The 24,657-nt window shown below is 40.9% G+C and overlaps 1 protein-coding gene across 4 annotated transcripts in view; it reads right to left on the reverse strand.

Annotated features, from left to right (window-relative positions):
- Window positions 1-12,065: 12,065 nt before the first annotated feature.
- Window positions 12,066-24,657, reverse strand: part of RBMS1 (RNA binding motif single stranded interacting protein 1) — a 121,122-nt gene continuing 108,530 nt past the window's right edge. For all 4 annotated transcript variants that reach the window (XM_081008369.1, XM_081008368.1, XM_081008367.1 and 1 more), the window contains exons 8-14: window positions 24,005-24,054; window positions 23,831-23,924; window positions 21,377-21,421; window positions 18,018-18,128; window positions 16,648-16,728; window positions 16,265-16,349; window positions 12,066-14,729 (exon numbers count right to left, since the gene is read on the reverse strand). In XM_081008369.1, the coding sequence (XP_080864495.1) occupies window positions 16,272-16,349; window positions 16,648-16,728; window positions 18,018-18,128; window positions 21,377-21,421; window positions 23,831-23,924; window positions 24,005-24,054 (459 nt within the window). In that variant the 3' untranslated portion in view covers window positions 12,066-14,729; window positions 16,265-16,271. The remainder of the gene's footprint in view (window positions 14,730-16,264; window positions 16,350-16,647; window positions 16,729-18,017; window positions 18,129-21,376; window positions 21,422-23,830; window positions 23,925-24,004; window positions 24,055-24,657) is intronic.

Below are 24,657 nucleotides of genomic sequence, written 5' to 3' on the forward strand. Positions count from 1 at the left end.
AGATACTCTCTTTTAAAGTTTAAATAACATAACTTTTGCTTAGTGTACATGCACTTGCAGATTAAAATATATACAATGCAGATAGGTGTTACTTATGTTGGTAATACATCTTACATAAATTGTATCTAAGATAAATACGGACTAACTCTGAGGCGGACAGCAGCATAACATAGGGCTGCAATATTTTAAGAAGTGAAAATCCAGATACAAAAGTTGTTGAGCTTTTAATCTTTTTTAAAAATAAGTTTTTAAACTATTCCCCCCCCCCAACACTTCCAAAATGGGCTGCCATATGCCCAGGTTTTCCCAGATGTCTTTAGTCAGTTTTTGAAAATTCCTCTCGGATGCCATTTTTGGCGGACGAATCCTGGCTATGTCCGGGAAATTCTGCACGTATGGCAACCCTAGCATAGCAGAACATACTGGCTGCTCTAACTGTTAATAACTGCCATAACTGTACCAACTGAAATAACTGCCTCAGTTGTATGACATCCCAGAGTTCTATAGCCCTTGTGAACATTAACTTAGCACTTTGGATACTTTCATACCACAGATTATATAGATCCATACCAATCAGGGTGCAATCCTGGCCATGGGGCTGAGTTGGTTTTGGTCACCTTGATGGATGACCTTTGCAGAGAGCAGGACAAGTGGAGCATGGCCTTCCTCCTGCTTCTTGATCTCTCCTGCTTTTGTTCCCACTGACCATCGCCTTTTTCTGGACCTGCTCTGGGCAATAGGAATTGTGTTCCAGTAGTTCCAGTTCTACCTCTGGGACCGAATTCAGAGAGCTGCATTAGGAGAGTGCTTTTGGCCTCACTGCCACGAGGCACTATCTTATCTCTAGCGCTATTTACTATCTACATGAAGCTGTTGGAGGCAGTCATTAGGAATGCTGGGGCAAGGTGCCATCAGTATGCTGAATCAGAGGCTGCGGATAAAAAATTGCCTGAGAACTTGGTCTGTTGTCCACCCTGAGTTGGGCTGCACTCACCTTGAAGGAGAAAGTTTGCAGTTGGGTGCACTTCTGGGTCCACCTTTCATCACTGGAGGCCCAGATAGCCTCAGTGGCTAGCAGTGCATTTAGCAGCTTTAATTTATATGACAGCGATGGCTATTCCTGGACTGGGAAAGACTGGCCACGATAGATAATGCATTGGTTAATTCAAGACTGCATTCCTGCAGGGCACTCCAGGTGGAGCTTCCCTTGTGCTTGATCCAGAAGCTGCAGTTGGTGCAGCGTGATTGCAGATCGGTGTGTGACCTTATATAACACCTGTGCTTAGACCTGATTGCTTATTTGCTACTGGACCAAGTTAAAGGTGCTACGATTAGCATATGAAACCCTTAACAACTTAGGACCAGTTTACCTGCAAGATCACCTTACCTTACACATGCTCTTCCAACCACTTCAGTCGGTGGAATTTGCACTCTTACAGGTGGTATATAATACTCAATCCACATTTATAAGAAGTCAATCTTTTAGTATGGCGACACACACTTTGGAACTCCCTGCCTATTGACACCAGGCAGTTGCCTTCACTGCACTCTTTTCTGTGCCTGCTAAAAACATTTTTGTTTAGACATGCCTACCCAGATATGTAGAAAGTTTACATGTGCTTTAATCTGTGTTTGGCTTATCACTAATGTTTTAAATAGCTGTTTTTAACTAACTGTTCCAGCTGATGATTTTATTGTTTCACTCTACTTGTAACTTGGAGGGTGGTTGTTGGGTTTTTTAAATACAATCAAAAGGTAAACAAATGTTATTAAATGAATACATAACTACAATTCTAAAATCATTTAACATTTGTATGCTGCCCCATAGGAGAACGTTATCAGAGAATCATATGTTGTTGTTGTTTAGTCGTTTAGTCGTGTCCGATTCTTCGTGACCCCATGGACCAGAGCACGCCAGGCACTCCTGTCTTCCACTGCTTCCCGCAGTTTGGTCAGACTCATGTTTGTAGCTTCGAGAACACTGTCCAACCATCTCGTCCTCTGTCGTCCCCTTCTCCTTGTGCCCTCCATCTTTCCCAACATCAGGGTCTTTTCCAGGGAGTCTTCTCTTCTCATGAGGTGGCCAAAGTATTGGAGCCTCAGCTTCACGATCTGTCCTTCCAGTGAGCACTCAGGGCTGATTTCCTTCAGAATGGATGCATTTGATCTTCTTGCAGTCCATGGGACTCTCAAGAGTCTCCTCCAGCACCATAATTCAAAAGCATCAATTCTTCGGCGATCAGCCTTATTTACGGTCCAGCTCTCACTTCCATACATCACTACTGGGAAAACCATGGCTTTCACTATACGGACCTTTGTTGGCAAGGTGATGTCTCTGCTTTTTAATATGCTGTCTAGGTTTGCCATCGCCTTTCTCCCAAGGAGCAGGTGTCTTTTAATTTCGTGACTGCTGTCACCATCTGCAGTGATCATGGAGCCCAAGAAAGTAAAATCTCTCACTGCCTCCATTTCTTCCCCTTCTATTTGCCAGGAGGTGATGAGCCCAGTGGCCATGATCTTAGTTTTTTTGATGTTGAGCTTCAGACCATATTTTGCGCTCTCCTCTTTCACCCTCATTAAAAGGTTCTTTAATTCCTCCTCACTTTCTGCCATCAAGGTTGTGTCATCTGCATATCTGAGGTTATTGATATTTCTTCCAGCAATCTTAATTCCGGCTTGGGATTCATCCAGCCCAGCCTTTCACATGATGAATTCTGCATATAAGTTAAATAAGCAGGGAAACAATATACAGCCTTGCCGTACTCCTTTCCCAATTTTAAACCAATCAGTTGTTCCATATCCAGTTCTAACTGTAGCTTCTTGTCCCACATAGAGAGAGAATTTCCCAGGAGAGAGAATCATATAGTAAATATTAAAAAATATTGATGATGTCTCCTACCTCCCCTACTTTTCTCTCACAAACACACACCAATATAGTGGCTATTGCCTATTAAATTGCCCATCCTGTTTGGAAACTAAACAACTCACAATGGTGTGAACATCCTAAAAGGTATTTCCTCTTAGGAGACCTAGGCATAAAGTTGATCAAGCCTTGGGATGAGTCTAGGGACATGGCCAACTCGCCTGGGACATTGAGAGAGGCATCCATGAAATTGGTAGAGAATTTGGGGCTTAAGGAGGTGGCAGAGGATGATATCCCTTGTGTAAAACTCAAAAGAAGAGGCCACACTTTCAAGAGAAGGGTCTTCTCTGGGATCTTCAGAAATGGGGGTCCATTGGGTTCTTACTACAGCTACTGCCAAGCATTGCCCCAAGTTCAAATTATGGGTTTTTTCTTCTTCAAAGAAGTAACCCTGACTTGTAGTGCTTTGTCTGTTTTCCCCATAGTGGGGCAGTCAAAATCCCTCACTTCACAGAGCAGAGCAGAGGTGAGAAAGGAACAGGAATAAAAAAGGCGGGAAAGTGTGAGGAAAGCTGAGGGTGTTGTTTTTTTAAAAAAACACAGTAAGAGAAAACAGATAAACAGCTGCTGGAGACAACAAATAAGGACAAAAGACTCGAAATAAAAAAGGAGAAAAACAACAACAGGTAAGGGCAGTGCTATTTTTCTAGAAAAAGAGGTGCTGGATCTCACCACAAATGCCTCCCTCACTCTCTTAGAATGACAATGGCGCCTACCTGAAAGGTTCTGGCAAGTTTTGGCTGAAAAGAAGCCCTGAGGTAGGGTATAAGGGAGCAGTTTGAAGGAGAGAGAATCCAAATGGGATGTTGCTCTGAGATGAGACAGGAAACGGGCTGAGCCTCAACAGGAAGAGAACAGAAAAGTCTTCTGGAGAAGTTTGTGGCTTAACTTTACAGTGGTACCTCAGGTTAAGTACTTAATTTGTTCCGGAGGTTCGTTCTTAACCTGAAACTGTTCTTAACCTGAAGCACCACTTTAGGCAGCCCTGTTTAGGGAAGCTTTTAATGTTTGATGTAACATAGTATTTTAATATTCTTTTGGAAGCCGCCCAGAGTGGCTGGGGAAACCCAGCCAGATGGGCGGGGTATAAATAATAAATAATAAATTATTATTATTATTATTATTATTATTATTATTATAGCTAATGGGGCCTCCTGCTGCTGCTGCCCCGCCGCCGTGTTCTCATCCTGAAGCAAAGTTCTTAACCCGAGGTACTATTTCTGGGTTAGCGGAGTCTGTAACCTGAAGTGTATGTAACCTGAAGCGTATGTAACCCGAGGTACCACTGTACTTGTTTTAATGGTGCAATGTGCTTTATTTTGCCTTATCTGTCTTGTCTTGTTTTTGTAATGGCTTTGGTTACACAAATAAGTAATATTCGAATGTAAGCATATAAGTTTGTGGCATTTTCCTGCCTCCAAGGTGCAGAGCAGGCAACGCAACCCACTTGGAGCCCTCCTTCATCCACTGGTGAATGTGCGTGTGGTGCAAGAAAAGACCATTGCTGCCATCGTGCCCTTTGTGCAACTGTTTTGTCTGTCCAACTCCCACAGTTGTGAAACGTAGTAGATGTGCATTATGGTGCATCAGCAGCATGTTCTATGGTTGCAAATTTTATGAAATTTATTCTCATAGGTAATTCCCAGTCATGACTATTGCATTGTTATGCAAGGTTTTAACTATTTATATAATGGAATAATATGTTGTTTTATGATCTTAAAAAATATGAGGCCGAAGAAACCCCAAAACATGACTCCTGTTAGTTTATGTACTTCACATTATTGAGTCCAATGGATATAGTTTTACCAAGAGAGGAAAGTTCTCAGTGGTTTTGTTTTACAAAACATCTAAATGGTGTCATGCTTAAAACCATCCCACAGACATTTTATTTTTGTGGCTTTCTTCAGATGCAGCTGACTCTAGAATGGTAGAAGTCCTTTTTTTTTTAGTTGATGGGAAATTAATGCATTGAAATGCTGGAAAATTATTTACAATTTCATCTGGAATTATATATTGCATTTCATTGGAATTATATATTGCATTTCATTGGAATTATATATTGATCAGTTTCAAGAATCATATGACTAATATACTGTGCAGATCTTGATGGGTGCAAGAGATTGTACAAGACAAGAGGACAGTTCCAAAAGTATGCCTTTTAATGAAGGTTTGGATTTGTTTGCGGGCCAGTACTAAGGGTCATATTAGGCAGTATGTTAAATGATAAATGATGAAGCACTGTGGGAGAGTATCATAACTAAGGTCAGAATAATAATCCCCAAAGCTAAATTGGTAAGTTTACCTCAGCATAAATACCATAATAAGAAAATCCAGTTTTGCTGGCTCACAATGAAGGTTCGTGTTTTTAAACTTTGTAGGTTGGGGTTGTTGGCTTTTGGGAAGGTCCTGGCAGTGCCATCATTGCAGGAGGCTAGGAGGTGGGTAACCAGGGGTCCTTCTCAGCTATCTCTCCCAAATTTCAGCTGATCCTAACTTTGGTGTATTTTTTTTGTGCCAGCTAAAGACGCTTCTCTGCATGGGTATCCTCTCCAATTCTCTGCATGTGCCTTCAGAAGTAAGCCCTGCTGAGTTCAATAGGAATTACTCCCAGGGATATGTGTATAGAGTTGCAGTCAAAAATGTTAATTCATGTGTGGCCATTATTGCATCTCTCAGCATTGTGTTACATATGCATACACAATACCATTTTTGTCAGTCCATCCATGTAATCAATGTTTAAGAACAGATAAATCACCCAAGCTCCAGGAAAAATGTTAATTTCCACTCCACTTTTAGCATCTCCTTGAAAGGAATTGATACCTTGGTGTGGTATGGAGTTGACATATTTTGGTGGTGGCAGGGGTGGGAGGGTGGGATATTTGTAACTTTGGGGCATCAGTTAATTCAGCTCTCCAACCTATTTGCATTTGACAGCCCAGCATTAAATGGTAAGAGAAGAATGTGAAAACTTATTTATCATAACCACTAGAGGGCCATTTTTGGCTTTTATTTTTATCAGTCTGAGAAGTGTGGGATTTAAGTTACACAAGGACAAAAAACCTTGCCAACTTGCCTGGTTTTAATTTTACACTCACAATGCACTAGAGCTGAAATGATTTGGGGAGCGGGGGCTGCTCACATTATCCAAATTTGCATTTCCTTACTACAGTTCTAATTCCTCTTCCTCAATTAATTAATTAATCAATCAATCACCCTTTACATATGAGTCAAAGCAATTTACAAGCATAATACAAAACCAACTAAGTTTTAGATACAGTAAAAAAAGTCTGATGTTTAAAAATGTTTTAAAAAACCATTCAAAGAGAACATCTAATTAGAAGTGAACCCCTCCTCCATATTCCGAGTTATAAAAGAAATAGAATTATTAACTCTGAGGAGTTGATAATTATCACTATTGCCTGAAAATTCATCAAGAGCTTTCGTCAGCTTTTTAAAAGATACCACTGAAAGCTAGACTGTCAAAATTCAGAACTGTTAAAGGTTGCTGAATTCCAAAATCAGTGCAAAATATCTAGTAGGAGTGTTTCAAAAGTATCCTGAATCAGAGAACGCAATAGGATCTGTTGCTTTTGTGTATGTTTCCGCTAAGAGAATGCCTGGGGTACTGATGAATATGATCACCTTGAGTCAGTTCAGAATTGGCTTGATATTTACTAGCTTGTAAAGTATGGGCTGTAGCTCAGTGGTTAAAGCACATGCCAAAGGTCCTAAGTTGAGTTGCTAGCGTCTCCAGGAAGTGTTGGGAAAATATTCTGGAGATGCTCTGCCAGTCAGTGTAGGCCAGGGGTCGGCAAAGTTTTTGTGGCTTGGGCTGGTTCACGGTCCTGCAGATGCCCCGGTGGGCAGGAGTGTGTGCGCGCATATGCATGCACAAACGCTATTTCCGGCGCTCCTTCCAGTGCAGAGGAGGGGTGTGCAACTTCCCATTGGCTGCAGGAGCTTCCTGAAGCCTATGGAAAGCCGGCCAGCATCACGGAAGGCGGCCTCCGCTCTGCTCCGCACTGGTTTAGCACGGCGCACAGGAGCCGACCGAGCAGGCGACGGTGGTCCCCGAGCAGGCGGTGGGGGTCCATGGGCTTGTTAAACGACCCCCATGGGCCACTTGTGGCCCATGGGCCTTAGGTTGCTGACCTACTGTAGGCAATACTGAGTTAGATTGATTTGGTATACAGGTAGCTTGCTATGTTTCTTCCCATGACTTGCAGCTAGGCTTTTACTGGTGGGGTTATCCCCTGAATGAGGTTTGACACCAATGGCTACAGACCATTATGGCTACGTTCTACCTCCACTGTTGGTGGCAGCATGCCTCTGAATGCCAATTACTGGGAACAGCAAGTGGGTAGAGTGCTATGTTGCTCAGGTCCTGCTTTGGGTCTTCCAGTAGGCATCTGGTTGGCCACTGTGAAAACAGGTTGCTAGAATCAGTATTGGCCTAATTCAGCAGGCTCTCCTTATATTCACTCATGGTACATTCCTATCAGGAGAAAGGGAGAAGGCAATGTTAACACATTCTCCCCTTCTCTTACAACCCGTCCCTCCCAAATCTGCTCTGGAGGTTTGGAGAACCCTTCTGAGCAGCATGAGAGACAGCATGGAGAGAACTGGCAAAAAATGACTCCCCTTTCTTCTGCCAGCAAGTTCCTCCACCAGATCTTAGTCCTATCCATCAATGGAAGAAGCCCTGGTTAGGATCAGAGCCTATGTTCTTCTGAGCATCCCATCTATTTCTAAGAGTTCTCTCCTGGTTTGGTGCATGCAGATTGCTGGCGCTATGCATGTGTGCCTTATTACATTGTTCTCTGGGAGTTGTTGTTCCCAGCAACAGCCGGGGTTGAGAACTGCTTAGGAATTCACCAGTACCCTTTGCCAAAACAAATATCCTGAGAGCAATACAGTGTGTGTGTGTGTGTGTGTGTGTGTGTGTGTGTGTGTAAAGATCTGGAGTGGGGGCATAGCAACCACATACATTTCTTTAAAAGAAGTAATTGGAGGAGTTGCTCAAAATAGAGATACTCACTGTGCAAAGGCTATTTGAGTGGATGGTTGATCACTGTGAAAGTAAGGGGCTAAACAGTTAAGAACTTCATAGCCAACTTGCTGTTGGCTTTGTAGTTTACATAGCATCACAGCAATCAGCAAGAGCTTCCTTGTGAGGAGGGAGCTAATATTCAGAGCAGCCTGCCTTTAGCCTTAAATGCTATTGCTTGTGTGAGGAATCTTGCTTTATGAATTCTGAACCAGAAAACAACTTAAAATAATGCTTGATTCATATTATATCTGAACATTCTGGGTAGATATGGGTGCAATTCTGGAATTTTATATATTGCTCTGGATGTAACCACAATGATAGCCATATGTACAAAGGGATGTCATGATAGCAGAAACATAAGACAAGCAAACTTTTAGAGATTTGCTATATTTCCATTGTTTTATAAGATGATTTTTATTTTATAGATACCGGTATTATTCCTGGGTAGCAGTGGGGTATGTTGTTCCTTTGTTGCATAGAAGTGTTGTAATGGTTTTCATATTGTGAATGCTATTGTGAGTCTAGTGAATTAAATAATTGATTTTAACAGCCTGTATATCATCATCTGGACATATGACCTTAACAGGTGTAAAATGCAATTTCTCCATACCGACATGAAAATCTTATAAATCTAAACATTGTGAAGATTTCAGGTAATCTCTTCACAGGTTCAGCGAGGGAAGGGCAAGGATTAACAGTTTTATTAATATCCTATTTAATGGTAGATTAATAGAGCATTTGTGTGCGGTGACAATGTGCTGAAGCCCAAGATACAGAGGATGTGTAGGAGAAAGAGAAGGGCCTTCTCAGTGGCAGCCCCCTGGCTGCAGAATGCCTTTCACAGGAAGCTTTTCCTGGCACATACTTCATACTTTTTATTTTCTTGGGCCTTTTAAAGATTTAAATCTTTAAACCAGCTTTATTGTTAACATCCTAACATCTCCATTTTGTGATGGTGCTTTTTGCCTTTAGGAGGATATTATGGTCTGCTGTAATGTGATTTCTGCTTAAGTTTCTTGTGGTGTTAAGCTAGTTTTACGGGAACCATTATTTTGTTCTGCTTTGGTGCCCAGAGACCCTCAGTTATTTGGCATTTGAGATATAATGTAATGTAATGATCTAATTACTATTTTTATTGAAGCAGTCCACTTTGCAGTACTGTATATGATAAAATTTGATGACAATCCTGTGTTATTTATTATTTCAGGATCAAGTCAGAAAAAATATGTCCTTTAAATTAGTTAAGCTATTTCAAAAATTGTTCTAAATATATGTCACCAAGGCAACCTTTTCCCTCCAATTAAGGGTGGATGCCTCAAGCTTCTGAAGGCAGTGGAAGGTAACAATGTTCTGTATAAAAACTACATTTTAGTTTCCTCCCCGACAGGTCTTGAAATATATATTCCAGACATATAAATGGACAAGTGACATGTTGTTTGCATATTAACGAAATGAAGTTGCCCTCTAGTGGCTAATGAGAGTAAAGCCATTGAAATTCCATTCCCTTCTGGGAAAGATAATGGATTTGTTCCATGTCTGTTCCCCCTTCCCCCTCCCCAACCCTGGTCCCAAAATAGCTCAGAGGAAAATTCTGTGGCTGCTACTAAAATGAAGACACTTCTGGGATAAGCAGCCCTAAAGGCAAAGAGGACCTTTAGAGCAGAGCATTTGTACATTTGCCCTCAACTCCCCCATTTTTATGTTCAGGAATTCAGAGCAGCTTTCATAAAGGATCTTTCTCTTTGTGCATAACTAGTGCTGGTCATGTGACTGCCATCTGGAATCAATGAGGATCCCATTCACTGGCTGAAATACAGGCGGTGGTGTGTTCTTTTTGTCCTGAACTGTTTTCCCAGAGATAACTGGTGGATTATTTCATCAGCAAAATATTTTCAGGAAGGGAATTGACTGGAACTGATCAGAAGCTCCTTCCCCCACACCCTTTCAGACTGAAGCAATATCCTCCCACCAGCAAATCCCTATCTGCTAACGTTGCCCTTAAGAATGCAATGTGAATAATCAGTATTGGAGTCGAAGATTTCAACAAAGCACAAAGTGTGGGCCATAGGAACACTTAACGGTGGGGAGAGCCACTGAGAATATACAAAACAAATTCCCTTCCCCTCTGATGGACAACTCACACTTCACGTGGCAGCTGAGTTTTGTATTATATTAGATATACTGATGTTGTAAACAGAAGGGGATACAGGGGGCCACTGCATACAGTATGTGGGCAAGGATCCATTCTTGGCCAATGATCTCAGAAACGTGTCTGCTATACATTTACAGACAAACGCTTTCCCATAACATATTATGGGCATCTACTAGGATATGTACAATGGACAAGTATCTAACTCTAAGTCTCCAACATGGCACCCATGAGCACATTGACATCCTAAACACCTTCTTGGTGCCCACCAAGTCCTCCTACCCCTCAATTTTTTTAATAAAAAAATCATGGATGGTTTTTTCCTCCTATTGTTTTATTTTTTAGCTGGAAAGTCCCCCAAACATGTTTTATTTATCCTGGAGAGAAATAGACATTTTGCCTCTTGGTGAAAGAAGGGAACTGGGAAAAGGTTTGGGGAATTTCCAGTTTTTCTTCTTTGAAATGGGTGCCCACAAGAGTTTCCAAATGTGCCCCCCCTTTAGATACCCTAAAGTTGGGTATCCCTAATCTGTCTGTTGCAGAAAGTGTGAAAAAGTGTGTGATATACTCCTTTGGTCCATTCATCCAGGCGGTACCACCTTGTATCATTTCAAGGCACTCAGATATTTTTGTCTTGGTGGCATTAAGAAGAGAAGAGTTGAGTTTGGATTTGATATCCGGCTTTATCACTATCCTAAGGAGTCTCAAAGCAGCTCACAATCTCCTTTCACTTCCTTCCCCACAACAGACACCCTGTGATGTGAGTGGGGCTGAGAGACTTCAGAGAAGTGTGCCTAGCCCAAGGTCACCCAGCAGCTGCATGTGGAGGAGCGGAGACGTGAACCCAGTTCACCAGATTACGAGTCTACTGCTCTTAACCACTGCACCACACTGGCTCTTAACACATTGTGGAATGTCTCAAATGAGTCCTTTGGGAGAATCTTGATTCTCATGGAATGAAAAGGTTTTAACTCACCCTGTGGCTGATAGAATGAAAAATGGACAAGAAGCTTAGTTCTGCAGAAGCAGTACGTTATCTTTCCTGCCCTGAGCCACTGATGAATTTAACAGGCTTAAAAAGTAAATAAAAGAATATACAGAGATCTAAATGCATCCAAAACCCATGCCCATGAATTTCCTACTCCCCATCATCCAATTCTCTTAGTCAGATCTCATTATAGGCCAAGCAGGGAGATAAAATCTTTTAATGGCGAGATGCTTCTGTGGAAGGGCTATCTACTGGCACGGAGCAACTGTCCTATCAAGCCAGTTCTTATAGGTGGCACAGGCAATTCGCCAGGGCTCACTTCAGGTCACTAGATAACTTCCCTTACACACTTTCCCAAAGCAAGCCTGACTGATGTGCTCTGATCTGACAGCTAAGGGACTGCCACAGAGAATGCCCTTTCTTGGGCCTTCCTATATACAAGGGATCATATGTCCTGGTGCAAGGAACAAGTTCTCTGAAGGTACCACCCAGAGTAGAGGCAGCCTAGCTGGCTTGCCAAGTGAGCTAAAGTTGAAAGAACTCCTCCTACATATTTGGCCAACATCCTTTGATGTGCTTTTTACTATTGTAAGATAAAGAGGAAAGACTGCCACTATTTTAGATGAGGTTAGAATTATGTGAGAGGCTTATTGATACCATATCTTCCAAAAAATTGCTGGGTCTGGAATGGAAGGACACTGAAGAGACAAATGCTCCTTGTTTCATTTATGGCAGCTGGTCGTTTATGTTAGTTGCATTTTACATTATGTAGCATTTCTTCCTTGAGAATAATATATTACAGTTTGAGAAAGTTACTATTCATTTAAATAAAGCCTACGTAAATTCACCTGAGATAGAAGTAATATTTTTTCTAAGCCCCCCACACCCCCTTTTTTTTCAATTATAAAGTTCAGCTGCCTGTTTCCACCCACTGTTAAAAAACACACATAAAAAGTTTATATTTTGATCTTTTTTATTCAAAAGTTTTCAAAAGAAATAAAACAGAAAAAAACTAATGATCTAATCAAATTTACAGTTCAAAAATGTCTTTTGGCATTTAACAACAAGTCCTAGGAAACAAAATGACAGAGTATCTTGAACCGGACAAATAAGTTACCACTGGCAAGTTTGTGGCACTAGTAAAACAAAAATAAAAAATTAACTCTCTTGATCATATAGATATCTCTATGAAAATCTTTTTTTTTCAATCTGTACAAAAGGTCTTTCTTCATAAATTATTTTTTTTATAATTTAATGGCTGTCTACTATGTGATGTTTAAGTAACTGATTATTTCTTTATGTACAGAGGTTACATTTTGCAAATCTTACCCAGATAATGAGTATGGCACTTAGTTCAGACTTTTCTAGCAGCATCTATTCCCTCCCTCTAACCCTAATGCTTAGCTAATTGAAATAAAACATCAAGTAGCAAATATCTGCCTGCCCTCACATCTTCTCCCCCACATCTGGAAATACACCAGCTATAGGGAATGAGTTGCAAGAAGTCTGAACTTTGACAAAGCAGTCAATTCCAGGGAGCATAGAACCAATAATACCACAACTTTTTAAACTTTTTTTTAAAAAAAAACAAAAGAACAAAAACAAAAAGAAACAAACACATTTCTTATGACTATGTAATTTACTAGAATCTACACTTCTCAGAGCAGCATTGACTTTTGAAACTATGAAATGTCACTGACATCTGTACTTGAATACTCACATAAAATTTAAAAACTTTAAAAAAAAATAAGTGAAAAGAAAGAATTGCTTAGGCCTAGCTCCTGAGCTAGGATGATTTGGTCTGTGGTAACAGGGAGGGCCAGCAACCTGTCCCATTACAAAAGGAAATAAGCCTTGAGGTAGATAACTGATCATACACAGCTGACCAGACAAGTACACAGTTTTGGAAGACAACTTAATTTACCGTTTGATTTAATACACATGCGATCATAATAAAATGAGCTTTAATAGCAGTGAGTTTTATCATCTAATATGTAAAAAGTACAAATAACAGTGTATTTGTTAAATCAGGAATTTCATAGTTTCAAAATTGTATTTTCTTCTTCTTCTTCTTCTTTACACTTAACACTTGTAGTGATGATGTAAAGTGTGGCACTGCTTGGATCCAAGTCTTCCTTCATGCTTTTTGTTTGTTTGTTTGTGTCCATACATCAATTAAAAATTATAAAACCTAAATGCAAATGTACAAAAAAAGGCACATTCTTCTAACCGCAAACTGGTCCGGCAACAAAATTAAAAGAGTACAGAAGACATAACTGCTGAGACAAAATCAGAATTATTGGTTACTGGCTCTTTGTTCTTTGGTAAAGTTACCTTTAAAAAGTGCCAAGTCTTTATTTACCTAATATAGAGAGCTAGTACCCAATCTAGTATGTTTTCTACTTACATCTCAGCTTATGTTTTGAAAAAAGTCTTTTAGCTTTCGCCTTTGCTGTAAAAGCAAACGCTTCTATTTGCTATTTTCTCTGCACAGCATCATTCTAAAGCACTATTCATTACTAGAAAGGAAGGACAGAAACATTCTGTGGATTCCCCATCCCCAAAACTCCCCCACCCTAAAACTAGAACATCAATTATCTTCTGGAAAAAGGCAAAAAGATTTTTTTTTTTTTTACATTGCATCATACAGCAGAGTTCCTAACTAGCAGAGGAAAACTAATTGGCATAAGGCCTTACAAACAATTTATCCTATTAAAATTTCCCCAGTCAGAAAATGTGTTTCACACAAAACATTTCCCTACCCCCCAATCTTGCATTTCACAACCTTACATTATTATGTGAGGGGAAACAAAATCATTAAAAACACCTACTAGACATTTTTTAAAAGCCAAAATTTTCAGCAATTTTAATCGACTACCTGTTAAAAGCCCTATCCTGCTGTTTTACAAGGCATAATAGACCAGCTCATTTGGTCAAAAGCATTCTACACCATTAGTTTGGACTACGTACTGAAACAGCTACAGCATTAAAAGAGTTAAGGCAAATTGGAATTGATAGAAAAAGGATAAGACACTTCACACTACCTTAAAAGAAAAAGAGAGAGAGAGAGAGAGAGAGCTATGAAAATAGACCCTACAACTGCAACACTGCACTATAGCGACACTCACACGGCAAGCACAGAACATCGGCATGGATGTTTTTACTAGTTTAAACTTCAAAAAACAAAAACAAAATCTTAATACGGTAAAACAAAAAACAAACAAACCAAGAGACTGATTCTGTCATGCACGTGAACATGTCTCCATTGCAATCTGTGCATGGACAGATTTTCCCCCCATTTATTTAATTATTTACCTTTATTTTATTTTATTTTTTTTGCGTCGTTAATACTTGATAAAAAATTTCTTACTAAAATAAACCTGTTCAAGGGGGGAGGGGGAGGGAAACAGCTACTAGGATGAATTTAAGTTTTTTTTTCTTTTTCTTTATGCACCTTATAGAACTTATAGCAAAAATAGTTTCAGTTGATTTCATTATAAATAACGTTTTCAAGAACCTGTGCAAAACTGTCAATAATTTCTAAAGCACAATTGATCAGTAAAATCCATGATTGTTTCAGCCTTTGCATCCTTCTCCAGGCGAGGTCAACAACACATTTTCTGAAAGGGAGAGAAAAAGAAAAAGTTGAATTCAGTTGTACACTTCTGATTCATAGCATTTATAGCCTGTGTGACCTGACTCTGTGAGTCTAGAAATAGAAAAAAGTAGATAACTACATATTTCTTTGTGCCTGTGTATGTACAGGCAGATTTCTGCATGTGGTTACTTTGGCCAAAGGGTTTGTACTTCTGGTTCCTAGGACTGCATTAAGCATATAGAATGGAGAAGCTATACTGATCTGAGCATAGAGGAAGGAGACATCCTTTTCCACATCAATATCATCCACTTAATTTATTACCTCCACTTCACCCTAAGATTCCAGGGTGCATTACAACAATTTAAAACACATCACAAGCTTTTAAAAACAACTTACAATCACAAATGCAGGCTGGATCCTTCAAATAGGCCTCATGTGCAGGACAGAGGATGTTGTTGTGGGGCAGATTCATGACCAAGTTACAGTAAGATAAGGTTTTCAAAAAGACCCAAGTTCCTCAGTGTCAACACTCAAATGTGTTGAAGATACATTGAATGTTGATGTTATCTCACAACTGCAATCTGAACTAAGTGGGCATTAGGATCATGTTACACTGACACCACGCCAGTTGCAGTGGTTCCCATCCATTTCCAGGTCCAAAGAACTGATTTTGACCTTTAAAAGTCCTTTGTGACTTAGGATGAGGATACTTCAAGGGCCACTTGTTTCCATATGTGCGTGCCTGTAGCTACAGCTGAGATGCTCTGCAGGTTCTCTTGCCTTGTGAGGCAAGGTCAGCAGCCTTCTCTGTGGTGGTGCTCTCTGGCCTCCCTAGAGAGATCTGCCTGGCACCTACTTTGTTGTCCTCCTATTCACAGGCACAGACTTTCCTATAGGATTGTGCTTCTCTTTGCCACTAACTCATTAAAGTATTGCTGCCATCTTCAATTAGCAATGAAGTATCTCATGTATGAAGCAATGAATCCACCCAGAGTGTCTGGGGCAATCCAGTCGGATGGGTAGGGTACAAGTAATAAAATTATTATTTGAATAACAAATGTATGATATTTAGGTGGTGCCTTTATCTAAAAGCTTATTTTAAAAATGATTTAATGATTCCAGGTAAAGCTGTTAAATCAAATATAGTAATATGGCACTATTTGGAACAGCTGCCACACATGTATATGGGGATGGGTCAATGGTCCAATGAAAATTATAGATCCAGTAGCTCAGTGCCCTAAACAATTTGCTGCAACAACCATAAACAGAGAACTTGGTAAATCGCTTTATCTGGAGTTGTTAAGTCACTTTTATAATACGTTTGACAAACTGATAGTTCATACAAGCCAACTTTGGTAAGTCACAGATATTCTGAAGATGTTCAATGTACTAAGTGTATGGCATCTATGGAACACGCATGCAGCTTCTCAGTTTGTTGCATCATTAAGTGAACACCAAAAAGGCTCCAGAAAATGATTGGAAGTGTCTGAATATACTACATGAAGAGTGTTTTCCCTCCAATTAATTTTTTCAAAGCAACATGAAAGCAACTTTACCTCACGATTACTTGTTTTGCTGATAAGTATATGGCGAATGATCACTGGACGTTTCTACTGTAATTTGCTGTTGACCACTGGCTTCCTGTAAGAGAAGAGATTGTAAGCAGAAGACACACAGCATCTAATTATTAGCTGTGATATTACAAAGGTAAATTTGTCTTGAGTTTTATCATTGACTGCCTGTGCATCTTCCATAGTTTATATCCATTCTTGAAGAGCACGGGGGGGGGGGGCAGATGCAGGATTTGTACCAATGACATCTTTTGCTTGTTGCAGCACTGATGCCACTTCAGCAAGTTACATTTATTGAAACATTATGTATGATGTAAACAATGAATTTTAACTAAAAGACTCTCCCATTAATTAAAAAGAAAAACTACCTCAACTGGAACAGCTGCTGTCTGAACGTGTGTGTACTGGGGTATGTAGGCTCCTTGCATAGCTGTTGTGGCAGGCATGTACTGCAAAGGAAAAAGAGATTAATGTATTCAGCTAAAGGAAACTAATACACACAACAGATGGTTCGACCCAAAACAAATGTGAAAGGAAGGGAGCTAAACCACTAGTAAAGGTAAAGGTAAAGGTAAAGGGACCCCTGACCATTAGGTCCAGTCGTGACCGACTCTAGGGTTGTGGCACTCATCTCGCTTTATTGGCCGAGGGAGCCAGTGTTTGTCCGCAGACAGCTTCCGGGTCATGTGGCTAGCATGACTAAGCCACTTCTGGTGAACCAGAGCAATGCACGGTAATGCCGTTTACCTTCCCGCCAGAGCGGTACCTATGTATCTACTTGCACTTTGAAGTGCTTTCGAACTGCTAGGTTGGCAGGAGCAGGGACCGAGCAACAGGAGCTCACCCTGTCGCAGGAATTCGAACCGCTGACCTTCTGATCAGCAAGTCCTAGGCTCTGTGGTTTAACCCACAGCGTCACCCACGTCCCTAAGCCACTGGTAGTGTTCCACAAATGCTTTCAAAAGTGTGATCTAATAAACAGGTTGCACAACACTTCCTTTACATGAGGTTGCACAGAAAAGACCATCTTTGAATTTCACCTTTCTTATGCAGCATTCCAGCATAAAACATAATGCAGCCCTTCCATGATGCATGCCCTCCACATGCATTAGCGTGTCTTTAGATACCACCGAAATAATTCAAAACACACAGAAAGCCCAACAGCATTGGGTTTTGTTTTTGCTTTAGGATGTAAGAAGAAAAGGAACTGGGTCTTCTCAAAATTGTTGCTAAGAGGGATATTTCTAAAGACACTGGCAATACATCTTCCCTTTAGGACAGAGGGTTCATTTGGCAATGCCAATTCTTATCCCCAGCCTAGGGACAAGGAGATTACAGGATGATTTATGCTGCGATCCAAAAACATACATCCACAGTAGTGTTATCAGCATTGACAGTTCAGATCACATTTTGGTGGAGAACCCTGTCCAAGCTCCCCACCCCCTCTATTCTGATAGATAAAGGAAGATCGGCAAGATACAGCCTTACACTGCTCAAAGTTGTCAATAGTAGCCAAATTTTACCTCTTTAATATTAAAAGTAAAATTTCCCCAAGTGACTAAGATGAATTGCAATAGAAAATGGATTTATAATGCACATGCAATTACTGGTCAGTAAAAACAAAATGTGACCGATGGAATACTCTAAATGTCTTTCCTATGGGCAGAATATATAGTAAATATGTCAGTTTTTTCTGGGTGTTATTATTATTATTATTATTATTAGAATTGCCACGTACTGTTCCAGTACTGCCCAATGAAAGGTGACTCATCTGCTGTGTCAGTGGACTTATCATTGATGCAGGCTGCAGTGACATGGTGTGGTCCATGGAAGGAGTTAATACAGTACCCTGTAAGAGTGGGGGGGAAATTGTTTCAGATTAAAGCAGTAAAGTTGTACACAGCTTCTGTTGATTCACGTTTTACTGACACATGTTCAATTTTTCTTTTGTAAAGGTGCATGCAATTGAAACACTTCATTGATAGCAAAACATGGTAATGTGACAAATACAGTAAGATCCATCTATGGGTCACAAAAGACTTGAGGGTATACATGAAATCCTGCACCTATGAGTCACTCTAGTTTGTGTTTTTTGCAGTGGCATAGCGTGGGTTGTCAGCACCCGGGGCAAGGCAAGTAATTTGCGCCCCCTAACCCTGAGTGAGCCAGGTAGGGGCAGAGAGCTGCGAGTGCGAGTGCGCCCCCCCAGATGTTGCACCCGGTGCGGCCGGCCCCCCTGCGCCCCCCACGCTACGCCACTGGTTTTTTGCCAAGAACCCATGGGATTTGTAGCAGAAAAAAATTCTACTCTGAACTGGAGCTCCCTTATGAAACTACAGTTCATTCATGGGATAACGTCTTACAGTGATGTCAGTCTAACCCTCTCAATGCCTAGAGATTCTAGTTATCAGGGGTTCCCCTACTGAAATGAATTGGGGGGGGGGGGACAACAACAACTAGCAAAGCTAATTGGGATCCAATCTATCACAAGGAACTTCATTATCCTGTATAAAATTCCATGTTTTGCAGTTGTATCTCATTGGGATTCTCCTCCCTCCCCGAAGTCCTTGAAATATTCTCACTTCCCTGCTTGTTTATATCTCAAGACAAACACTTGTTACAAAGCATTGCATGGGTCTGTAGGGCCAGAGAACAAAATTTTATCCTAGGGGATTAATTCTGCTCCAAGTTGGCTTTATCTTAACACTCTCATGATGCAAACAAACAACACTGATTTTTATTTATTTATAACATTCTTCCAGGGGAAAAGAACACTATTAGGGTATTGAAATACATTGAACCCCTTCCAGTGATTTTATTAGGCGCCTAATATTTCCCTTAGGTATTTTTGTTGTTTCTTCCCACCCACCACCCCACTACCCCCAATTATGAACCTACTATTTCACCAACCCTCACCTCCATTTTCCTTCCTCCAGGATTTCCTGATATCCCATAAAAGAATTTGAGTTAAGTTTGAGGGGTTCAACATACTCCAAAAGGTTTTGCGTTAAGACTATGTGTTTGGAATGCAATGCTAACAAAGTTTTCTTTTATATTAAACTGGAGAAATTTTGGAATCAGCTATTAAAGTTATTCCCAGCTAGGACTTTAAAGGAGATTAATGTTATACTGGGCACTATACAGAAGAACATGGGCTCTGCCCAGTTTCACCGAAGCAGATATTTGACTGCACAAGCTGCTTTGCCTAATTACCAGCAATTTCTCCTGGCACATTCCAAGTATTCAGTGTGGCTCCTCTGACACTCAGGAGAGGTTTGCAGGTGGTTGCTGTGTTGTGTGTGTTCGGCAGTGGGTAAGGAGCAGGAAAGCCCGTCCCCTACTTTTGTAATGCTGGATTCAGCCTACTACGTTCCAAGTGTGGGCATGGATTTTAACTGGTATTGAGAAAATCAGTTGCAATCACACCTCTATTGGCATTTTACCTGTGATAAATTCAGCAGCCAGTGATAGACTGCAGGCAACCCAAAACATGCCTGGTGATTGTTCTCCATGGCTTAAATTTGCTTTTCTTTAAGTACCCAACTTAAAGTACCCCTCAACCACCTTAATCTGGAGCAGCTCTCAAAGAGTAAGGGAATGAAGAACTATGACCTCCATGTCCTTCCTGCCTATGTGCTTCCCTGAAGCATCTGGCTGGCCAGTGTGAGAAACAAGATGCTGAACCTTTGGTCTAATCTGGCAGGACTCTTTATGTTGTGCCAATAGGACTTTTTTCCGACCAAGTCATTTGAGGACTATGGACTGTACTAGGGTAAGGAATTAAAACACAAGCACTGTGTTCCACAAATACAGGGGGGGGGGGTATCCCTGCCCCATAGGTTGCAAGGTTCTTTAAATTAAATTCAGAGTCAAAAATGTGCACATAGAAAAAGTCAAACCCTAACCTTTAGAGACCACAGACAGGGAGCTTTTGTGTGCCAGAACTATACACCTGTGGGAGGCTTACATGATGAAGCATAATAGCCCAGCAATCTCGGTGCCTTGTCTTTAACTGCTTTGCTTTCGATTTGCATATTGTTTATTATTTTGGAACATTTGTTAAGTGCTATCATTGCACTTGTGAGAGACGAATCCAGCTATTCTAATTATTCTAATAGGAAGTATCAAGAGAACCTAAGTGTCCAAGACAATTGCATTTGCTTTCATATGTAGAAAAGGCATAATCAAAGATGATTCGGATTTTGATAGCTGTATGGAGATCAACACCAATACTTTGTCTATGCTAGATTCTAAAGTGCTATTGTTTGCAAGCCGTGACACTGCATACATTAACACAAGAAACCTTTATGTGTATTGTCATTGCTGTATGAATACGGTTCTCTTTTGCATCTGCCTTGCAGCAGTGCAATGTGGGAGATTAAGAGGCATGTATAGTCTGTGCAATATTTATATGTTAATGGAGCTTTGTTCCTTCCCTGCTCTGTACAGGTGCATGCATATGCTTGTTCAACAAGAAACTCTTAATTACCTTGGCTTTTACCTGGGGAAGGGCTGTAGCTTATTAGTAGAGCGATTGCTTTACATGCAATTGTCCAAAGTTGGATCTCCAGGATCTCCAGGTAGGACTGGGAGAGACCCTGACCTGGAGAGCCATTGCTAGTCAGTGTAGACAATACTAGAAGGACCAAGCAGCTTTTTGTTTACATTAACCTCTTCCTTACCTCTGTCTTTTAATCAAAATTTGACTTCTAACTTCCATGAGCCCCAACCAACACAGCGAATGGTCAGAAACGATGGAAGTTGTCATCCACAATATCTGCAGAGCCACGGGTTCCTGGCCCCCATTGCACAGCTTTCCCTCTCCCCCTCTCCCCTCCCAGTTATTACTTCATTCCATTGGATGTTGCCAGAATCAATTAAATAGCCACCTGTCAAGATTCTACTGTTCATGCTAGGAAGACTTGGCATAAGGCTAGGCTATCTATTATTGGGCTGCAGAAAGCCATACCAGTTGGATGTTATTTAGTGTTGGCATTAAGAAATAGCGCCCACCAGAGAAAGAAATAACGAATGAAAATGAGGAACAAATAAGAATATTGATCCTAAGCTGACATAGGCGAAAGTATTCAAACTTACAGGATGCTGCATTATATATGGTTGAGGCTGCATCCATGAAGGGCTCTGTAAATAATGAAAAGGTTTTGTTTTGTTAGGAAAACAATCTTCACAACTTTAATGTATATATTACACACATTTCAAAGCATCATGCTTTCATCTTAACTCATTGTTCTGGCCTTCATGGCTGCCTACAAGTGCTAAGAATTGCAATGACCCTTTTTGAAGGACAAGAATGGGAAAAGCCTGAATTAAATCACAGCCTTCTCCTTTCTCAAGTGCACTCCCCCCAAAAAAATATTATGTACAGACAATTTCAACAGAAGCTCTGAGGATCTGAGATGGTGGTAGTATGGCACAGAGAGGAAAGAGAGAAATCTCCAGTTCCTCAAGTTCACTCTTAGGAAGAACTGGAATGAAAAGTATGATCAGTTCAATATTCACTTTTACTCAGCATGCAGCAAGCCGAACACTGACAATCCTATTCCGACATCACAAAGACAGCCAGAGTACAGGATGTGATCTTCTCTGTGTGCTTTTCTCAGCGAGCATGGAGAGGGAGTGGTTCTGCTAAGTGGTAACATCTGTTTCCTCTCTCTCCAACTGACTGAGATTTGCATTATCAGAGATGGCTTGAGCCCTGGTAGAATGCCCAACTGCGATGGCAGGTTAACTGCAGAAGATTCTCATAAATATGCTCAGCAGCCATTCTGCTTTTATTTTTGAAGGGAGGGCAAAATCGTCTGTAAAAGTAACAGCTAGTTGTGAAAAGTAGAGATTCAAGAAACTAAGGGAAATTGTTCCTTAGGTCTGATAAGGAACAGCTGGAAATTGGGAGGCAGGGTAATGGAGAAGAAGCTATTCCACAACATACAACTGCAGCCCTAGATCCTTCTTTGTTTGGATAACTAAACAAGAGTGTTTAAATGCTGCTTTCCTTTTCCAATAAGTACTGATTAGAATTAGAACAGCATACTGAGTTGGCAGTTTGGTAGGTTTAGAGACTGACTGGAAAACCAAGTGTAAGTAACATTTGCCTTTAAAAAAAAATCAAACTGAGGACCTGAAGTAAGAGGAGAGTTGTGGTGCACCCTTCTACCACTCCCTCCTGTACCTAGCTCTGGGGAGGTTAGTGGAGAAGTGGAGAGGCAGAGGGATGGAGGCTCTGTTCTTTGATCTCACCCATCACTTTTCACTGCATGCTCTCTTGAGCCCTCCTTTTCGGTTGCTTTTGGGAACTTGCAGGCAGGAGAATTCTGGGGAAGTGGCTAACATACCCAAATGAGATGTGGTGCAGATGTCCCCAGAGTCCCTTCTATGTATGGAAGCTCCAGTGAGGGCAGGGGGGTTTACTGTTCTCCTTGTGACCAGCCCAGCATTCAGCCTATCCTAACCCTGAAGAGAGCCGCAGGATCTTGTGTTGGCTGAACAAAGCTCTCTTCCCTGAAACCAGAACAGTTTCCTCTTCCAAAGGGCCAAGTGTTAACACACACAACTTTGACCTTTGCTACCAGAGATATTTCCTGGAAGCATGAGGGGAAGTGTGCATGTACAACCTTCACCCACAGCAGTTCAACCCCACTTCCCAAACCATGCCTCTTTCCCATGCTCAGTGTCTTTAGAAAGAGAAAGACAAAGAGACTCACAAAGGGACTCAAGAGAGGTTGAGAGTAAGTGGAGTAGCAGGATTCCCCTTACCAGTTCCCACCCATTTCTCCTAATCTAGTGGCCTATAAATCCTGGAGAGGCTGGTAAAGTGTCCTGAGAACTCATGGGATATAGGGTCAGACCTCCACATAAACCGCCTGTGAAGAGTTTGGGGCTAGAAGGGGAGCTTGTTCACCACCCTCATCGATTCTGAGCCATTGTAGCAACTTGTCTTGGCATCAGGGAATGAACACAAGCTCTCTCTCCCCCTTCATTGCCAAATCCTCTATGTGTGAGGTATTGAGCGGAGTCAAAGGAAAACAAACAGCAGGACATTTGCTTCCTTGCAACCATCCATCTCTCCCCATTGAGACTGGCTGAGGTCTTTCGCTTTCGCTCTTCAGAGTGTCCCTGCACCTCCAGGCAGTGTGTATTTAAAACTGCTGATCTGAACCAGGTTTTGGGGGGAGTTTACTGTGCACTTGCAGGATATGTTTGAAAGTGGTAAGCAAGCTCTCTTTCACAGAAGCTTGTCTTGCCATTACTCGTCTCCTCACTGAAAAAAACACAATGACATCTGCCTTAGCAGTAAAATTAAGCAGCACAAGCTTCTATTTCAACATACTCCACACACTGATTTCTGTTCTACAGGAAACCAAGAACACTTCAAAAGCAAGTTTCTTGTGTTTCCCTTTCTGTCTCCGGCTGTTTTATACATAGAATGACAAAAATGGTAAGGTATTGCATTCCACAAAGCCTTCATGTGAGCTCTACACAAATTCCTACCAAGTATTTTAATAGCTTATCCTTCCATCTTGAAATACAGACCTGGTATGCAGAAACTGGAGAAGCAATATATGGCGTGATAGACGTCTGAGTGATCATTCTGTTTGTTGCAATACTGTATGGCGAATGATAAAATCTAAAAGCACAAACACCTTTATTAATACATTTAAAAGGGTACCATGGAATAACTTATATTTATTGTCTGATTGTACATACCCATTTTGTAAAGCAGCTGTAGTTGGATCATACGTAAGTGTCATTCCAGCCTTTAGGGAAGGGATAAAACATATACTCAATGAAAAGACTGGCTACCACTCCAAACCAAAACATTAGCACTAGCCCATCTGTCTGAAATAGTCAAAGTTGCCAGTACTGCCTTATGTTTTGTGAAATTTTGTTGGCACAAGTGATATGCAGTAAGTAACCTGTTTTGGATCTCCCTTATGCATTAAAAGATTATGGACCCAATCCAGAAGCTTCTTGCAAGGACATGGAGCTTCTGAATACACAAGGGCTTCCTCATTCCCTACAACACCAGGATAGTTTGGCTTCTACTACGTTGCAATGGCCGCTCTGCAATTATACACCAAAGTACCATTGGACCCATGTGTGTATCCACTGTATACTTTTTCATTATTTTTATGTGCACCACTAAGAAACTTTTGTAATTAAGCGGCTTATAAATACCTTAAATAAAGAAAGTACCATCTCTTTTGAGAGGCTGTTGGTAAAATCTGCCTTGATGAAGACTCAAAATGGCCCAGCTTACACACACATGAAACAGTGTGCAGGAACACAGTTGAGATGTTAAATTATGTGCAGTATGTTCTAGAGTGATCTACTAGCAATGGGCAATTTCAGTATTTGCA

This window comes from Podarcis pityusensis (genome assembly GCF_964106645.2).
Source record: "Podarcis pityusensis genome assembly, chromosome: 1".
In the NCBI taxonomy this organism is placed as follows: Eukaryota; Metazoa; Chordata; class Lepidosauria; order Squamata; family Lacertidae; genus Podarcis; species Podarcis pityusensis.